The sequence below is a fragment of the Labrus mixtus genome, chromosome 19 (genome assembly GCF_963584025.1).
Source record: "Labrus mixtus chromosome 19, fLabMix1.1, whole genome shotgun sequence".
In the NCBI taxonomy this organism is placed as follows: Eukaryota; Metazoa; Chordata; class Actinopteri; order Labriformes; family Labridae; genus Labrus; species Labrus mixtus.
In genome coordinates, this window is record NC_083630.1 from 5527267 (window position 1) to 5544886 (window position 17620).

At 39.7% G+C, this 17620-nt stretch overlaps 2 protein-coding genes across 3 annotated transcripts in view; one reads left to right on the top strand and one right to left on the bottom strand.

The window, feature by feature from the left end:
* LOC132993984 (contactin-associated protein-like 2) overlaps nt 1-2232 on the bottom strand; it is a 211208-nt gene extending 208976 nt beyond the window's left edge. For both annotated transcript variants that reach the window (XM_061064024.1, XM_061064023.1), the window contains exon 1: nt 1627-2232. In XM_061064024.1, the coding sequence (XP_060920007.1) occupies nt 1627-1729 (103 nt within the window). In that variant the 5' untranslated portion in view covers nt 1730-2232. The remainder of the gene's footprint in view (nt 1-1626) is intronic.
* A 5160-nt stretch (nt 2233-7392) lies between these two features.
* hnf4g (hepatocyte nuclear factor 4, gamma) overlaps nt 7393-17620 on the top strand; it is a 187438-nt gene continuing 177210 nt past the window's right edge. Inside the window, exon 1 of the mRNA XM_061064222.1 lies at nt 7393-7400. The gene's annotated coding sequence lies outside the window, so the exon portion shown is untranslated. The remainder of the gene's footprint in view (nt 7401-17620) is intronic.

Here is a 17620-nt window from a genome sequence, read left to right on the forward strand (position 1 = left end):
ATATAAAGTCACATTTTCCTCACAGTTTTTGGAAGAATTCACACAGGGACTCGATTGAGACTGAGATTTCAAATTGCATTCACATTTGTAACAACACTTTGGTGATATGATAAGAAATATTTTAGATTTGCTTTTTATTTAATGATGAATGATTCAACTCGCAGAAACATTTCGAACGTCATTCATAAAAAGTATTAAAGTGAACTTCCAGCCTGTTCCGAGGACCCTCATCAGACTGACCCATCAGATTTGCAGACTGACGACAACAAGACGAGTAACGATTTGCATAAAGGGATCAATAAGTTTTATAGTGATTGTCATTTGGCACCTAATACCCACAGCTCTTCTCTAGCTTCTCTTCCTTTTTTCTTTTCTTTAACACTCACTGGCGCGCGCACAGACATTTCCGTGCAGAGACGCGCACGCGCAAATGACTTCTTTCTGTTGTCTGTCGGACGGGATGATTAATGAGCCGCGTCCACGGACACATTCATGCAGGACCCGAGAAGAACCGGCGATCACCGGGGAATCAGTCACACAGGCACACTGGCTCAGTCACCGTCAGCGACCCCGAAATAACACCGAACCAAGTGTGAAAGATTCAAGAAGACAGAACCAAACAGAGCTGTCTCATTAAAGATGGCTGGAAGAAATAACAGCGGGTGGAAGCTCATCGTTATCAACGAGAAGGCAAAATCCATCTATAGGTACAATGAGAAGAAAAATAGTGACCTATACAGCCGGAAATATCACATATCAGGAATTCTATACTGAAGAAACTCGATGCTGAAATTGCAAGTTGTAGTTCAGGGATTTAGTATTTTTTCGAGATAAAGTATAAATGTGGGGCATGCGTGATCAAGTATTCATCTTGAACTAATACATTGTGTTGAAAGTTTTCTGAAAAATAAAATAAAATAAAATAAAAAGCTTGACTTGGTTAACGTGGAGAGACATATCAAACTTTACATTTTACAGAAACTTCGCTTACAGTATCAGCAACACGTAGCCAATCAGAGTGCACAAGAATAGCTTCAACATTTGAAATCTTTAACTGACAGTGAAGCTTTGACTAACTTAGAAGTCTCATCAATGTTTCTGAATGTCATTTTATGAAGGCCAAATTAAGAGCAATAGTCAGAAAACAAATATAATGATCTTATATAATGTTAATACTAAAAATCCTGAAAGTTTTTTAAAAAAATGAGGTAGGCTATATTTAAATAAGTGATAGGGTTTAAAATGTCCATCCCTTAACATGACTGCCAGGATTTTGAATAAACACACACACACAAATGTTGAACACTTACAAATGTCAGTAAACCAGCTCTATCTTGATGCCCTGAACACCAAATTCAGAATCACCCAACCAGCGCTTGAATCTAGACACCAGAGATCCTGAGGAGTTATCACAGGTAGGTCTGAACTCAGGAGTTAAACCGCTCAGTCTCCCCTCCTCATGTGGACCCTGGCTCTTGAGCTCCGGTATAAGCCACAAGCTGACACCTCCCTGAGATACCTGCAGCTCCGCCGGTCAAAAACCCTGCCTCACACAGACTCGGTCTGCCTCCCACCCGCATCCAGACTCATCCAAAACAAACAGAATAAAGCAAAACAATAACTTACGAGTTGTTGGCAAAGCTCCGTGCACGCCGTTGACATGGCTGAAAATCCACAACGCGACCTGCAATAACAACGTCAGTCCCCGGGCAGGACGGTGCCGGTGCATGTTTAACGGCCGGCGTGGACGCAACTCAACGGGAGAGGGAGAGGAAACAGTTGGTGGGAAAAAGAAACAGCAGAGAGGTGGTAACGCCAATCGGTGCGTCAGACTTGCTTCTCAGCAGAAGACTGGCAAGAGGATCCTGGCTGCAAGGACTCCCTATTCGCTCTCTACTCCCCCCATTTCTCTCTCTCTCTCTCTCGCTCTCTCTCTCTCTCTCTCTCTCTCTCTCTCTCTCTCTCTCTCTCTCTCTCTCGCCAATAAAGAGATGATGTAAGGATCACGCAGACTAACACTGGCATGTGCCAGCAAGCGCAACGCACTTCTCTCTGCAGCGAGCTTTCCGTCGTATTCAACGATACCCGATTTAAAAATCAGCCGGGTCTCCACTTGCACAGGACGAGACGGGTGCGAGTGCAGAGTACAGTTCTGTCTCTAATAGTTCAGGAAGGCATGACTGTGCGCAGCTCCAAATGCACTGAACTGATCTCTCCTCTCCTGCGCTCCTGTGCGCTGTCCGTGGTGCTGAACTTCTCTCAGTCTTACCTCTCTCTCGCTATCTCTCTCTTTATTCCCCCCTCTTTTAAAGCCCTTTCGTTTCTTATAGTCACACAGTGCCCCCCTCCTTCCTGAGGTGGTGGTAACTGGTAGCATGCAACTCTGTGCATCTCCTTATTACACCATAAAGGAAAACTTTGCAGATATTTGAACCATCTTTTTTTCCATTATGGTAGTACATGCAAATTAGTAAATTTGTGTCGCAATCCCCTCCATTCAATCACTTGTTAAAAGTCTGCCTGCTCTGGGCCAGATCTGTTGTTTAAAACCAAAATTTCACTTCTTTACTTCCAGACAGTTCGAGAGGGGCAGATCCTGATCACTCCAGTAGGTTAACAAAAACATATTGCAAAAAATATAAAGGAAAATGTTTCTTCAATGTAGTCATCAGATATTCTGGTCCACTTGTTTGAGGCTACACTGTGGCATAAGGAGGACAGAGAAGGAACCACAGCAGACAGTCGAGCACGACCAGACAGAGAGAATGACTGCACAGAGCTTCCCCGTGTCAGGGACAAATGATACCACAGCTCTGGAACCAATAGAGACAGAACACTTAAGCTTTAGATCACAGATAGACGGGGGTATTCCTGAAATATATAAAACAAAGCCAGCTGGGTGATATGAACTTTTGCTCATACCATAGCTGCAATAAAACAGTGTTATTCCTACTACATCAGCAACATTACAGCCTATATAATAAAGCATTTAATAGTACCATGCCCAAAAGGAAACTCCACAGCCTATTGTTTATGATCTCTGCAGCCATGCAGCACCAACCTCCAGAATATTTGTGTCTTTCTCTAGAATAAACAGCCTGGTATGAAAACACCATATTCCCAGAGGTAAAATATAACTTCAAGTACAGAAGTCCATCCTCACTTTAGAAAATTCTCAAAGTGGTAATGCACTCTAACTGTTCTGTCTGATTATAGTGCATCTCATTTGTATTTATTATTTTATTTTAAAGCAAGCTTAAGTGTAATGGGGTCATAGGACAACAATTTTTATATTCTAATTGTTCAAGGGTTTAGGGCATGATTTGGATGATTCAGTCAATGACATACATCATTGAGTTAAAGACACCTGTTGTTTAGGTCTATGGTGTGTAATGTGAAACAAGTGTTGTGTATATCCTCAGGAAGAGAAGTTCTGAAGTCTTGAACTGTTTGGCCCCCCTTCATTTCTGCCACAACCGCCGATATGGGATTTTTGGGACCGATACTGATATTGATAGTAGGAAGAGGAAAAAAATCTGATACCGATAAATTGGCCGATAGTGAACCCCTACGTAGTGAAATTCAATGAGCAAATGCTTTGTCTCAGTAACCATTGCAGGTGCTTTTGCTGGCACAACAGGAACAAAAAACTGTATACACCAAACCTGCAGAGTTTAAATAACAGGAAATAGTGCATAGTCAAGCAGAACAATACAAACATAGTGCTGCTGGGAAAAGCTCACACATTAAAATTTAAAGAGTTTCTTGCAATATCTCAAAGACTCCAGAGCAGGCAGATATGGGGTTTATTTTTAAAATACTGGTTCAGGGTTTTAACAGATTTTGCTCAGAATATGTCCCAAACAATACCCCTGTGTGAAACCATGTATCCGTTGGATGGGATTATAACTGCTGGTTTCATTTTGTATGTTAAGCCGCACATTCAGATATTATCAGTGTTTCCTAAATACCCTGCTTGAGGAAAGTAACAATGGACTGTAACTTCACATACTTGCTATTTCTCATGTCTTTTCAAAACATAACTCACATAGTTTCCAGAGCAGTTCACATTTAGATGGTATGGTCCTATCATATACTGCAGCTGACCTTGTAAAGCACCTTATTGGCATGCAATATGTGTGCATACCACACTGCACCTTGAACTTTCACGCTTCTGCTTATATATCATTTTCAGTCTGCATATCAGTTTTTATGGCGTTGGTATTTTGGTTTCCTTGGAGTTTTAAAATCCTGCACTCAGCTTTTTTAGTTGATGTAAGTCAGCATAGACAAAAAAAGAGCATGCTGGCTAACAAAAAGATATATGTGACATAATGTTAATAGACATCCTAGTGCTTTAAAGGTCACAAAATACATTAAAAATATACTTTACCATGTTTCTCTAAAGCTTATATGTGTCCCTAGCCGGTCTACAAACCCTCCAATTATGAGAAAAGTTTGTCCTTTCTGTCTTTTGTTTTACCTGCTCCACTTTTGGAGATTTTCCCTTCATGACATCACAAAGGGCAGTAACCCCTCCCCCAGGTGAGTGACACTCCCACAGCTAGGTGTTTGTTCAGCCCTCTGAGTCTGCCATCTCACCGTAAACAATAGGACATGGAGCGAGAAAGTCCAAGCCACCCAAGCCCTTCCAGAGAGGGGCCCCCTCTCTGGAAGGCGTGGTCAGACACAGCTCATTTACATATTTAAAGCTACAGACACAGAAACAGCCTGTTCTGAGCAGGGCTGAAATAGAGGGGTTTATAGACATGATCAAATACAGGATCAGAGTGGATTATGGCAAGAAACTTCACAGACATGTTTTGGGGGCCTCTGAGAATTATTTAAACTGGATGAAAAGGAGTAAATGTGACCTTTAGGAAAACTGAATCTTACATGGATGTTTTGGAAAATCCCTATTTTTTTTTTTCTAACATGCTACAGTATATATTGGAACACAGTCCAGCTAACTATTCCTTTATCAAGTCATTATAACTTATTTAAATACCTGACATCATCTACCTGTGCTTTTCACCGGCTCCCTAAAGAAATGTGCTTTAAATATGATATGATGTAACACTATCCATGTAAAAACTACACCCACTAAACACATGTTGTAATATGTATGATTTGGGATCAATGATTCTGAAAATATGAAAAAAATTTCATCAATAACACTAAATCTTTTTTACTTCCTGCAGTATACTGCATGTGAATGCCTTCATTCACATTGAACATGTACTGACAGAGATGGGATACTGCTGCTATATTCAACTCCTAAAAGAAGCAAAGTGGAATTGACTTATGTTAATTAACGACCTTAGGTGCCAATCGTTCCACAGATTATTTGCATATTTTCAAAACAACACTAGAAGTAGAAAAATAAATATCTGCACTCTCCTTGCTTTTCTCCCTTCAAATGCATCATCCTTTACTGCACAACAAACCACCATGCATGTTGTACAATCCTTTGTAACTTGTGCAGTATGTTGACTAACAAGGAAAACATCCTTCATCAGTCCCTGTGTTTGTTTATCAGTTGTCTTTCTATTTGCAGCAATTAAATGGGATCATGAACAAAAAAAGAAAAACAACAGATGTTTGTGTTCTTACCACCAGCGTTATTTATTCACACATACATTTCATCACCATGTTCACATCTATCTGTAATGTTTTGAATTTGGATTGAGGATCCCATTTTAAACCTTACAAACAAAGTGTTATAAAGTTATATGTTTGCTCCTTTAAGTAGGAAAAGGAACCACAGTGGGAAATAAATGACTCAAACTTTAATAGTTGGAGTGAATGGTTTAATGAGATTATGTGAAGGAAATGAAGTGCCACTCTATTGCAGCCAGAGAAATTCTTCACATCCACACCAACTAGACAAAGTATCAAGGATGGATTCCCCTTTTTCTAGTGTTGCAGTGCTCCACATTAACAAGAGATCCTATCAGCATTGTCTGCAATCTGATGTCAGCTCCATCGTATCCCTATTAAAAATCCGGTTGCAAAGAATGTCGAGGTCTGTCACGACCACATATGAGTTTTTTTCAAGTATCAGTAAGAAGAGATAATGTGGATCCACAAGTGAAGTGATAAAGAAAAAAATAGACAAAGGAAAGTAAAAGTTGCTGATGTTGCCTTTCACTGGATAAATCTGAACCCTATTTCAGCAGCTGCTTAGGTCAGACAAGTTTCCTTTCTCTTGGTAGACTGACACAATCTGCACTTGCAAGGAACCCTGGTCTTTTAATAATGTCACAGCATAATTGGTTTCTGAAACATTTCATGGCCTTAATTAACTAAATGAGCCTAAAGGAGTCGGCGAGGAGCAGGGGAGGAGTGGAAGATGGGAAAAAGAGGAGCAGACCAGGGAGTAATACAAGCGATAAAGATAAGATACCTTATCATTTCAATTCACAAGTCTGCTATTCAGTCCCTGGTGCTCCACTTAACTCTGCACCCACACTCTCAATGGGTTCCCTTTCCTGAACTCAAATTAATGTACTTTACATTTAAACGCTGTCTCAAGCACATGCTGAGTAAAAATGTGCAGATGACTATGAGGAGAATTTCTGTGGCAGCGCTGAATTATTTAGCCTCAGTGCTACAATGTGACAAGTAAAGATTTCTGCCTCAAATGGATTTCTTGAGTTTCATTCTCAAAGGCCAACCTGCTTTAGTTAACCCATAGCGTTATACAAATACCAGTTATGTAGCTAAGTATTTTGTATTAGTGATGCTGAAAGAAACAGACTGGAGAAAAACATCTGCGCCATGGTCTTCTTTTTTGTTTAAACACAAAATGATTCCTTACAGATTTCCAATTATAGAAAAATACCACATATTAATCTGAAGTCACACTTTTCTCTTAGAAAACTCCAATAAATAAATAGAACTTAGAAAAAAGAGACTCTCAGTCATCTGTAACTCGTTCAAAATTGAGCCATGTAACGTCCTACTCGATCTAAAAGGATCGCCAACATCACCCCCAGTTCTTGAATCTCTGTAGTGGTTGTCAGGAACTCATCGCATTGATTTAAAGGAGATCTATTATACTCACTTTCACCATTAATTATGTCTGCATGGGACTCCTATTGAGTAGCGTTGTGAGATGTGTAGCTCAAAAATCTCCTTGTTCATCTTCTACTGGTGTCAGTGAAATCCCTCATCTCAGCCTCTGTCTGAAACATTTCATTTCAGCTGCTGTCCTCCCTCCTTAAATTCAACAGGCCATATAATCTTTTAATTCAGCTCATCTCTAAGCGATAGAATTGGATGTCTCATTGTTAACATTAATTTGGAAAGCCATACTTTTTATGGCAAAGTATCATTAACTTTATGAACAACATTTTTAGACATTACCTGGATTCTTTTTTTATGAGTGAGTGGAGACGGTCTGGAAAAATTAAAACATTACTTGCATTTTTAGTATGTAATAAAACGAAGGACAACTGCTTGGCTAAAGACTCTTAAAGAAGAGTATAGTGTGCAGAGGAGCAGGAAAAATAAAAAGCTTTTGAGCTCATTAACTTTGCCTCCTTCTTTTTCTGCCTCCTCTTCCCTTCACTTGGTACTCTTTATTTTTTACATTTATTTGCATCCAATGCGTTCCACGTCCCCTTCTCTTCACTCAATGACTTTGAGTATTTGCATCACATTGTTTTACTGACTTTAGCCTCACTTTGGATGTGATGATCAGAATCCATGTTACGTTTCAGTTGCCTACAGTTAAATACTAATGAAGTGGCAAAAACTCAAGAATCAGGTTTGTCCTGTGACCTTTCCAGTATCCTCTTGTGTTTACCACATGGGAAAGAACTGGAACGCAGACTGTAATCCAAAAAGAATATATATGTATTTATATATGTACTGACTCACATGACCTCAAACAAAAACATGTAATGCCTATCATTAACACGACTGCCAAGCTCTGCACACTAACTAATAATCTCGCCTCACCACCTGCAGAGGGTGCACATAAAAAAACAATAAATATCCATGTCCGATCTCAGTTGCCTGTTAGATCTAGTGACTGATCACATCAGCCATATCCTTTATCATCGCAAGTGCCACAGCGACCCCAAACCCAGCCAATCCCAACACCTAGTAATTAATGAGCATTCTGTTAACGGTCTAACACACATGCTCTGCTGACTGATGGAATGTTTTGGGAATACGTTTCCAGGTCACCGTGGTTACTAGGCGTCTTGTTAATGATCTTTCGCCTGGGATAAAATTAAACATCCTACAACTATGGGATGGATTGTAATATCACCTTTTATGCACATTCATGGCTAGTTTTCCTCTGGTGCGACCACACACATTTTTATTAATGTTTTTACAGCCATCCAAGAAATGTACATATACGTATATCCATGATGTTGAGAGTATAAAAAGTATTGATTCTGTTGTTCCTCTTCAATTTCCCACTAGCACCATTATAACGTTGGTTTATGTGGTTTTGAAAGAAATATCGCTTTGGGTTTATTAAAATCTGACCTGGCACAGCTCAAAGCACTGCTGTATGGTTTTACTGAGACAATGGCATTTGTGTGGACTTTTCATGGGTTTTTACCTCCCTGTGCATGAAGATAAGGTGAAACAAATGTAAAGAAGCCATGGCATGATTCCAGACTGTGTCGCCCCAAAATAAAGAAAAAAATCCCGTCCCTGAATGCCCACCATGCTTTATTTATGTTCTCCCTGTGCCTCCCCTCTCCGTCATCGCTCCAGTCTTTATCACCCTCTCCTGCAATGTCCAAAAATGGTCTCTCCTGCTCTTTGTAGCCCTCAGCGTTTGTGATTTTGCTGCGGAGGCTTTTTCTCTGTTTGTGGCGGCCATTCGTCCATAAGCTGGATTTATAGAGGGAAATCCGAGGCTTTCTTTACCAGCTAGTCCTTACTCGCAACTAACGGGTGTGTCCCAGAGTGAGCCAGTGTGTGTGTGGAAGTAAATGCACAATTTGTCCCAGGATTTTTTTTTACTTCTCGTTGAAGGCTGAAGGTCATGATGCCTTGTAATCCAATGATGACTGGCTGGCTGCCTCCAAATGTGGACAGCTGCCCTTTTGCCCTTGTGCTCCTGTAGTCCTTAAGTCTAACCATCTGCAGTATATACCCTGCTCTCACATCCTTCCATACCCCATTACCCCAACCACTAAGCACACACACACATACGCACACATTCACTCCCCTTACATCCTCCTGCAAGATCTCCTAAGTGCAACCTATACATTGTTCTTCCTCTAGAGACACAATACAAACACTATGAAAGTAGTTTAAATGTTTCCCATTGCATGAAACCCTACTAGGCAATGTTAACAAAAGCATTCTGTAGTTTTTAGATTGACAAATGTTGGTTTAAACACAAGCGATTTATATGGTTCATTGATGTTTTTTTCTTTATCAACAGTGAGTGCAAAATGAATAAAATCCACTCAAGAAATAAAAAAATCAACTCTGCTTCTTTCTGCTCTTTTCTATGATACTCTGCACTTTAAAAAGACATGAATCAAGACCACAAGATGTAAAAGCTGAAGCATCAATGATCCGAATCTGCTAGTAGGTTTTTGCAAGGTAATCATTTTCCTTCTTCAAAAATGCATTACTCCCTTGAACTAAAACTTGAACGACTAGGGAGGTTGTAACTTTTACTTCACTCAGGAGCAGAAAAAAAAAATGATGTGAACCTGATTATGCTGAATATTAAAGTCATATTTCCCTCTGAGAAGAAGCAAGGTTAATACAAATCTTAAAATACGCAGATGTGTTTGATAGATTTTCATGAAAGCTGCCTTTGACATTCATGTATTCACAACGTATCACCTATAACAACCTCATCATTCCAACCCTGAACTCAAACTCACCTCCCGCCACCGCCCAGCCCGGGCTTCATTTTCTTATTAAAACTATGACCATTTCATATTTCCACCAATGATGGTAATGTCTTGCCACAGGTAATACCGATTGGGAAGCCTTTACGACCCCGTACAGAGAGCAGAGTGTGGAGCTAATGAAAGAGTGACCAGGGATGGAGTAAGATAGAGACCTTTTCAATTACTTTGGAGGTGAGAGGAAGGTCCATTCCAATATATCCATATACAGTATGTCATTAGGAATAACAGCATAATAATTAGAAAGTTCAAAAAGAACCAGATTTCTTAGGATTCTACAATTTTTATCAAATAAAATGCTCGGGGCTTTTTGCAGCAAAGGAATAATACTGTATTGAGATTAAATCTGCAGCTTAAGAGGATTCTCTTTATGAGTACCAAGTCTTATCTTTTTTCTCTATTACGTTGTCTGTTGTAGAAAATTGTGTTGTGTTTTTTTTGAAGAGAGCTTGGTTGAAAACTTTGAAGTCTAATGCTCTGGGGGGCTAGGGTGGCCTAGTAGTTATGTTGCACGCCCCATGTACAGAGGCTATAGCCCTCATAGTCCTATAGTCATGTCATCACCCAATCTCTCCTCCCAACATTTCCTGTCTCTGTTCTATCTAACAAAGACAAAAAGTGGCCCAAAAATATGTATTTTCAAAGTCTAATGTAATGAATTTTTATAAAGTGACATCAATTACTGTGCAAGGTGCTGCTTTCATTTCACTGTTGATGTCTCACTTTAGAACAGATTCAGTTATTCTCCCAGTTGGACTCAATGGAAATGGTAACTCAGTGTTGCGTAATGATGCTGCTACCAAATAGCTTCTCAACTCCAGATGTGCCTGCAGATGTCACCTGCTAAAGCAATTGAATAGCAGGTGGTGAGTTTTTTATTTTTTTTATAGCAACAGCACTTAACTGATGAACCATGATCCATCATTATATCCATGGAGGATAAACACTATACTATGTGCTAAGATTGGTATTGGTAATTATGGCAGGGAAGTATTTCAGGGTAAACTCGAGCGAAATGTAGATTTTTTTTTAAACCTACACTTATCCATGAACAAGTTTAACCACTTAACGGCTTACCCTTTTCTACTCACAAAGTCACAAACATTTTAAATCTGAGCTTTTGACTGATAACATCGTCGTAGAAACACACCAAGATGTAATGGAACTGAAGTGAAATCCTAAGTTATGCAACTTTTCAAGAGAATGAAGAGTTAAATCAAAATGCCAGATGAAATAAGTGCATCAGTGGGAGGAAATACCTACAAACAACAGGTTTTTATCTCAGGTCAGATAGCTCCGTTTCCGTCGGAGCCTGCTTTTCCCAAAATGGCTCCATTAGCAAACACAATTTCAGCCGTTACAGACGACTGAAAACCCTATCAGGAGGACGCACACATCGCAGGCAAACAGAGACACACAGACACAACACAGCAGTACCCAGAGGCAGATGTGCATGCTGAGGAACAACCTAAGACAGAGACACATGAATACACTCTCATACACACACACAGGTAGACAGCAGTGTTGTTTTTCTATTAAACAACTTGATCCGTTGCCAGGTCTTAAATGCAACAGATTACACACAATCGAGAAAGGCCAAGGATGCATCATATGAATATCTTGCAGAGAAATATTCTGCCTGCCTATTTTCTATAAGTTTTTCTTTTTTTGTGACTGTGAAGCAGAAATAAGGGAGCAAATGGAAACGACGGAAACGAGTTTGGGGAGTGCTAAAAGAAGAAATGTGAAAATGAAATGGTAAAAATACTCGAGAGGGAAATGGAAAAGTAAAGAAAGAGAGCTGAATATTGAAGAGGAGATTATATACAGTTGGCAGATCTTGTTTCTCAACAGTATGTTGGGGTGAGATGTTTTGAATTGGTTTAGAGATCAGCCCTGGCGAAGCAGGAAACTATTGGTCTCGGTTGCTGGAAGAGGATTTGAGGCGCTGTGTGGCAGAGACTTAAAGAAAATGTCCCTTCATTAAAGTGTCGGGCTTACATTTAAGGAAAACAAATGCTTTTTTTTTCAGGAAGAATAATATCTTTTTCATCGACATTAAAGCAAGAACAAATCTAAACAGTGTTCTTTTCCATGCAGTTATTACATTCAAGCAGATGTGTAGCAGCATTAGCATTCAACTGGAGTCTCATTCATTATAGAGTCCAAAATTCACTCCCCATGACTTCTGGCTTTATTCTCCTCCGGATCCTGACAGAAATATCAAGCTTCTTAGTAGTTAATTGTTTCACTGTGTTCAGTTTGATGTTAACTTTGCCTGCCACGTGTCACCTTTTATGAAAAGCAGGAGCAGCCGCCTCCTTCAGCCGGTAGATAAAACTAAGGGAAGCTGCTGAATCCAGTTGAACCTCTCTGTTGTTTTTCGCACCACAAATGATCACTTTTTTAATAACTACATTTTGAGTAAAGCATGTAAGTGCGTAATAGTACAGCATGTCACTGAATTTTTTGTGGATCCTTCACAATAAAAGGGATAAGATCCTCAGCTAATTAGACTGACACACTCTCTCAAGTCAAGGTCTCTGCAACAGATTTTGACTAAACTCAACAGTCTACAGGGAAAGTCATCGCTGCATTATAACTCTGTTTGTTGGCTTCCCAGTGCCGGGTGCCAGCGGCTGAGTCTAATGATCTAATGAGCCAGTTACAGAAGCCAGCAGAGCTGCCACCCAATGCTGATGGCTCAAAGAAACAACACTGCCAACAGCGAGAGCACTTGATTCACTCGTAGCCTACAGCTTAAGAGATTGGCAAGCATATATCCTCCAGAAGCATGCACACCTGTGGAACTGAGATCCAATGCAACACAGAAGGTCAACGACATAAAGTACATGACATTCAGCACAGTACAAATTCAGACGCTTCTTGTGTGAATATAAAAGTATGATTTTGGTTTATATCGGTGTTGCTTTTCAGTTGAATAAATATATAGATGGATGCCATTATTTATCTAAAAGGCACAAACAGTTGCGGAATAAAGTACCAGAAAAAATCAGGGGAAAATGTAGGGGTGGCAGAGACATTGGATGGATGGACACAGGTTGTGACATTTCCAGCAACCTTCAAAGTCCCAAAGAAAAAGCATGAAAGAGTGACACAGAGATGAGCTCTATTTTCTTCTTGATTTGCCCTTGAAGCCACTTCTTGTCTGCAGGGTTCCTCCAAATGTATTTGTCTGGAGGCTTTTTCAAAATAATGGAGCGATTTTTATAGATTTGTTTAGCTTATCTGCTCTTTCAAGTCCGCCTGGCAGTGCACTTTACCACTGGTGTTTTGGTGTATGTGTTTTCTTGTTCGTATTGTTTGTGTTTGACGGCATGTGTTTCCCTCACTCTCTCTCCAAACAGTGAGAACATCTGTTTTTTGTATTGACCTCACAGCCATAGTGATCTCATGCTCAACTGCCCACACACACAAAGTATGTGACACACATTCACAAGAAGGTGGAGTAAGAACTTGGGAGTCTGAATTGTTGCTGGTTTTACCCTTCAGAAAAAAGCGGTTAAATGAAAGGACAAGTTGTTTGAAGTTACCTGACGAGCTTCCACTGCTCTCATTCTTCCTATGAGATGTCATGGCAGCGGTAAGTCTATGGGTTCTCAGTCAGTTTCATCAATCTGATAAAAGACAAAGAAAAACAACTCCAGTTAGAGTCATCACAATAAATTAACTTATTCTGCTGGAAACATGATGGTTAACAAGCTCATTTGCCAGCTTGTATAACTTTGATGTGTTAGTGTTAGCCATCCCCTCATTGCTCTCCAGCCGCTCCCTCTCACTAAAAATATGGTCACTTCTGGCTACAGAAAATCAGCATTGCAGCAAAATTCAGGCTTCAAAATAAAGTAGACAAACCAAGTGGAGATGCCATGCACTCTTCAACTTTCTGGTTTCTCCTCAGCTTCCTGCACAGAATACAAAAGCCCCAGAATAATCTCTAAAAAAAAAACATTGATCCCAAACTATATCATGATGTTATTTTTTCAAATTCAGTTAGTTCAGCACTGATTTGTGAAAAAATGCCTGTAGCAGGGGTTGGCAACTGGCACATGAGAGAGAGAGAAGGGGGAGAGAGAGAGAGAGAGAGAGAGAGCTGATATGCTCCACACACCTCAAATCCCATCCACATCAGAGACAGAGAGAGACAGAGAGAGACAGAGAGAGTAAAAGATCTGCTGTCTGTACGATCCTCCTGAAATTCACCAATGGAGGTGCAACAGTCATATCAAAACTGAAGCCTCTCATGCCTACGTTTCAATAATGTTCTGCAGATGCTGTACTGCACTCCTAGTTGAGGATGATTATGATGGGTGCAGGGGCGTGTCAAGACCTTTTTGGACTGGGGTGGCCAACCAGGGGCTCTGACTTATGGAGTGTCACAAATTAACATTTTTCAACACTTCTATCCCCACTAATGATAGGTAAGTAATACATTTAGGCAAACTATAAATCTTCTACCTTGAGTCGTTAGGGACTCAACAACAAAGCTGTATTTGCAGCGTGTGATATAAGTCACATTTTAAAGTAATTTGAAAATTGCATGCAAACTTGTACGCTGTCTGTGCACAAGTTTATGCATTTAATTTTTATGAAAAGAGCAGAGTATGCAAAGAATGTATTTACAAATTGAAAAATCCCCACTTCATTAATGAACCTTTGATTATGTTCTTCCCCGCAATCTAGTTGGTTAAACACAATTTGGCAAGGCCACACTAACTTGCCAACCCCTGGCCTATAGGATTAAGCACAGAAAGCCAGAAAAACCAAATGCAAATATCAAGGGACTAACACCTGACATTGTTCAAATAACCCTGACTCAGACAAGGTCTATGTGGACAGAGTGGCTGAGAAGTTAAAGTGTGGAAATCACTTAATGCCACAGTTCAAAAAAATGGTCCATTAACTTTTCAGCAAAGCTCTTCACTTCATTGTTGTTCCTATGTAGTCGTGGTCTCCCAAATGTTGACTATTTTCCTTTTAAATGTTATCATGAAGGCCCACAGTAAAATCTTTTGTGCTCTGACTTGCTGACGTTGGTGTTCTGACTGGAGTAGGTACAGTACATGGCCAAATTTAAATTAGGAGTAGCTCCTTATCAGTTTGAAGGGAGATATAAAAGCAGAGAATACAAAAAGCCGCCCTTAACTGATCGTACACACATGCACACAGCCTCACTAGCATCCAAACCATTGAACTGCATACTTTTCTAATGAAGGTAGACCGGGTAGCTTAAAATACTCTTAAGAATAGCAAAGAACAGGACACCAGTGGAAAGGTTTCAAGTTAAAATCAAGGCATGTACCTTTGTATACATTTTATTATTCTTATTAGAAAATAATCTGATGACAAACAATCGAGTTCAATAGGATTTCTACTCCCACAAACTCGTTTAAGGAACTTTTCCTGCTGAATGCTAACTGTGTTGTCTTTAAGGAATACAGTTGTGCATTAGGCTGATTTTTGCTGACTCTTCATCTATCCTTTTCCAGCATGAGCATTTTGGCTCCTTGAAGGCAAAGCACAGGTGATTTATAACACAAATAACAAGCTCATTCTATTTAGGTGAGCTGCTTCCAGGGCCATTGTATTAAATGTGCTGGCTCACTGACAGAAACACTTAATGGAACTGAATTTGTCAAATGTCAACTCCAAATGTCTGCCGTAAAAAAGGTGTATAGTGCAAGTCTGAGAGTTCAGTGGAAAACAATGGCTTCACTGATGGCAGAAAATTAAACCTTAAACTTCTGATACAGTAAAACACATTTTCTCACACTAAAAAGATTTTTTAATAAAAAATGTCAACTCCTTTTTCAGTAAATAGGCTCAAACAGCAGAGGTAAATTGGTGGTATGTCAAGTGTCAGGGACACTTTAATATACTTGAGTTATAATAGACCATTTTGGAGTAGATGCTCCTGTTTAAGGGAAATAATGTCCTGTGCTGTTTGAGGACAGAACAGGCGCAATGTGGTCTGTCAGGTGCAACGCAGTTTGCAGTCTCTGGAACGGCCTGCAGCGCTGACCCGCTCTGTTCCGTTTCAAATACACACTGAGTCTATCTTGATGGAGCACACATCAAGCACCCGTCAAGCACCCGTCAAGCACGCGTCAAGCACGCGTCAAGCACGCGTCAAGCACGCGTCAAGCACGCGTCAAGCACGCGTCAAGCTGTACAGAATAGATCAACCTGGACAGAAAATCACAGACAAGGAAACACACAAAGCAATCCAGTCAATTTCTAAATAAAACACAATATACAAACTTCCAATCATATAATCCATCACTTTATCAACATTACGTCAAAACAGGCACCAAATGAACAGCATATCAACCGCAGTAAGACAAAGCAACATGCTGTTTGCATGTCTTTCTCTTTATTCATGCTCTATTTTGATCGTATACAAGGGTCCCCAAAAGCTAGTTCTGCTGGAGTATCATCACTTAATTCAACACCACTTGCTAACTGTCTGCTGCCACTTGGGCTCCGCTTCACAACACATCATCCCCGTGTACAAACATGAAAATGGTCTATTTGATTTTCTTCTCTACATTAAAGAGCATAGTATCTGTTTTTAAATGACATATATTCGTTTTTCACAAGCATCATTTGAGTGAAAAATGTGTGTGATGAGGACAAAAGGTTCAGTTCTTCATAGTAGTATAAGTGAGTCGTATAATATTCATACCAGGAGTGTAACATGTCTGTGATTTGTAACATCCCCATTCTTTCACGTATATCATGTTCTGAACCAACACACACAGGCAAAGGAGTTACAACACCATAAATGTTCCCTCCCATCTGGCTTTATCTGATCTTTACACATTTAAAGAGTGAATAAATGGAGTCGTCAGAAGTGCATGTCAGAATGTATCATAATGATGTTACATGTGACAGATTTGAAACCCTGTAAATCAGGATGGAAAACAGGAGTTGTACTGAAGGAGGTTTGGGGGACCAAAATAGTTGTAACAATACAGGAACCTGGTTAAGAGTTTAGCTTCACGGCTAACATTAACATAAATAAAAAACAATTCATAAATACGAACAGACGGATACTCACATAAAACAGGGGCACGACTCAAACACTTTATTTAAATACTTCCTGGTCAAACCACTTTGCCACTAGCGAGGATAACATTCAACAGACTATCAAAGCCATGAAGACTATACAAGTTACAGAGATCTTTCTTCAGTTACAACGTGTATTAACTCAAATAAAATCGTTATCAAGCAACAGGTCATTTTACAACTGATTAAAAACAAAATACAAAGACTGAAACCATGAGACCCTCCCTGTGCTTAAGTATCATTTGGTACAGTCCACATTGCCAATACCTGGTGGAGCAAGGGGACGTTCAAGTGTTCATGTTCATTAGAGCACCATCCTTAACCAGGAACTAGAACTTGGAGAGAAAAATGATAAGAAACACAATTTTTTAAAGAAAATGAAAACAATGACAGTTTACATGTTTGAGAAAGTATATAATCAACCAGAGTGGATCCTAGGTGATACAAATATGTTTTAATGAGTAAAGCATTTAACCAAGAACAACACATTGACCCAGGAAACACAACAGCCATGAGTAATGTGTAATAAAGGATCTTTGATAGATATAGTATCCACATGTCTTTGGTTGATAATGTAAAGTTGTTGCAGTTAAACTAACCAAAAGGCTAAGGATGAAAATAAGTTGTTAAGG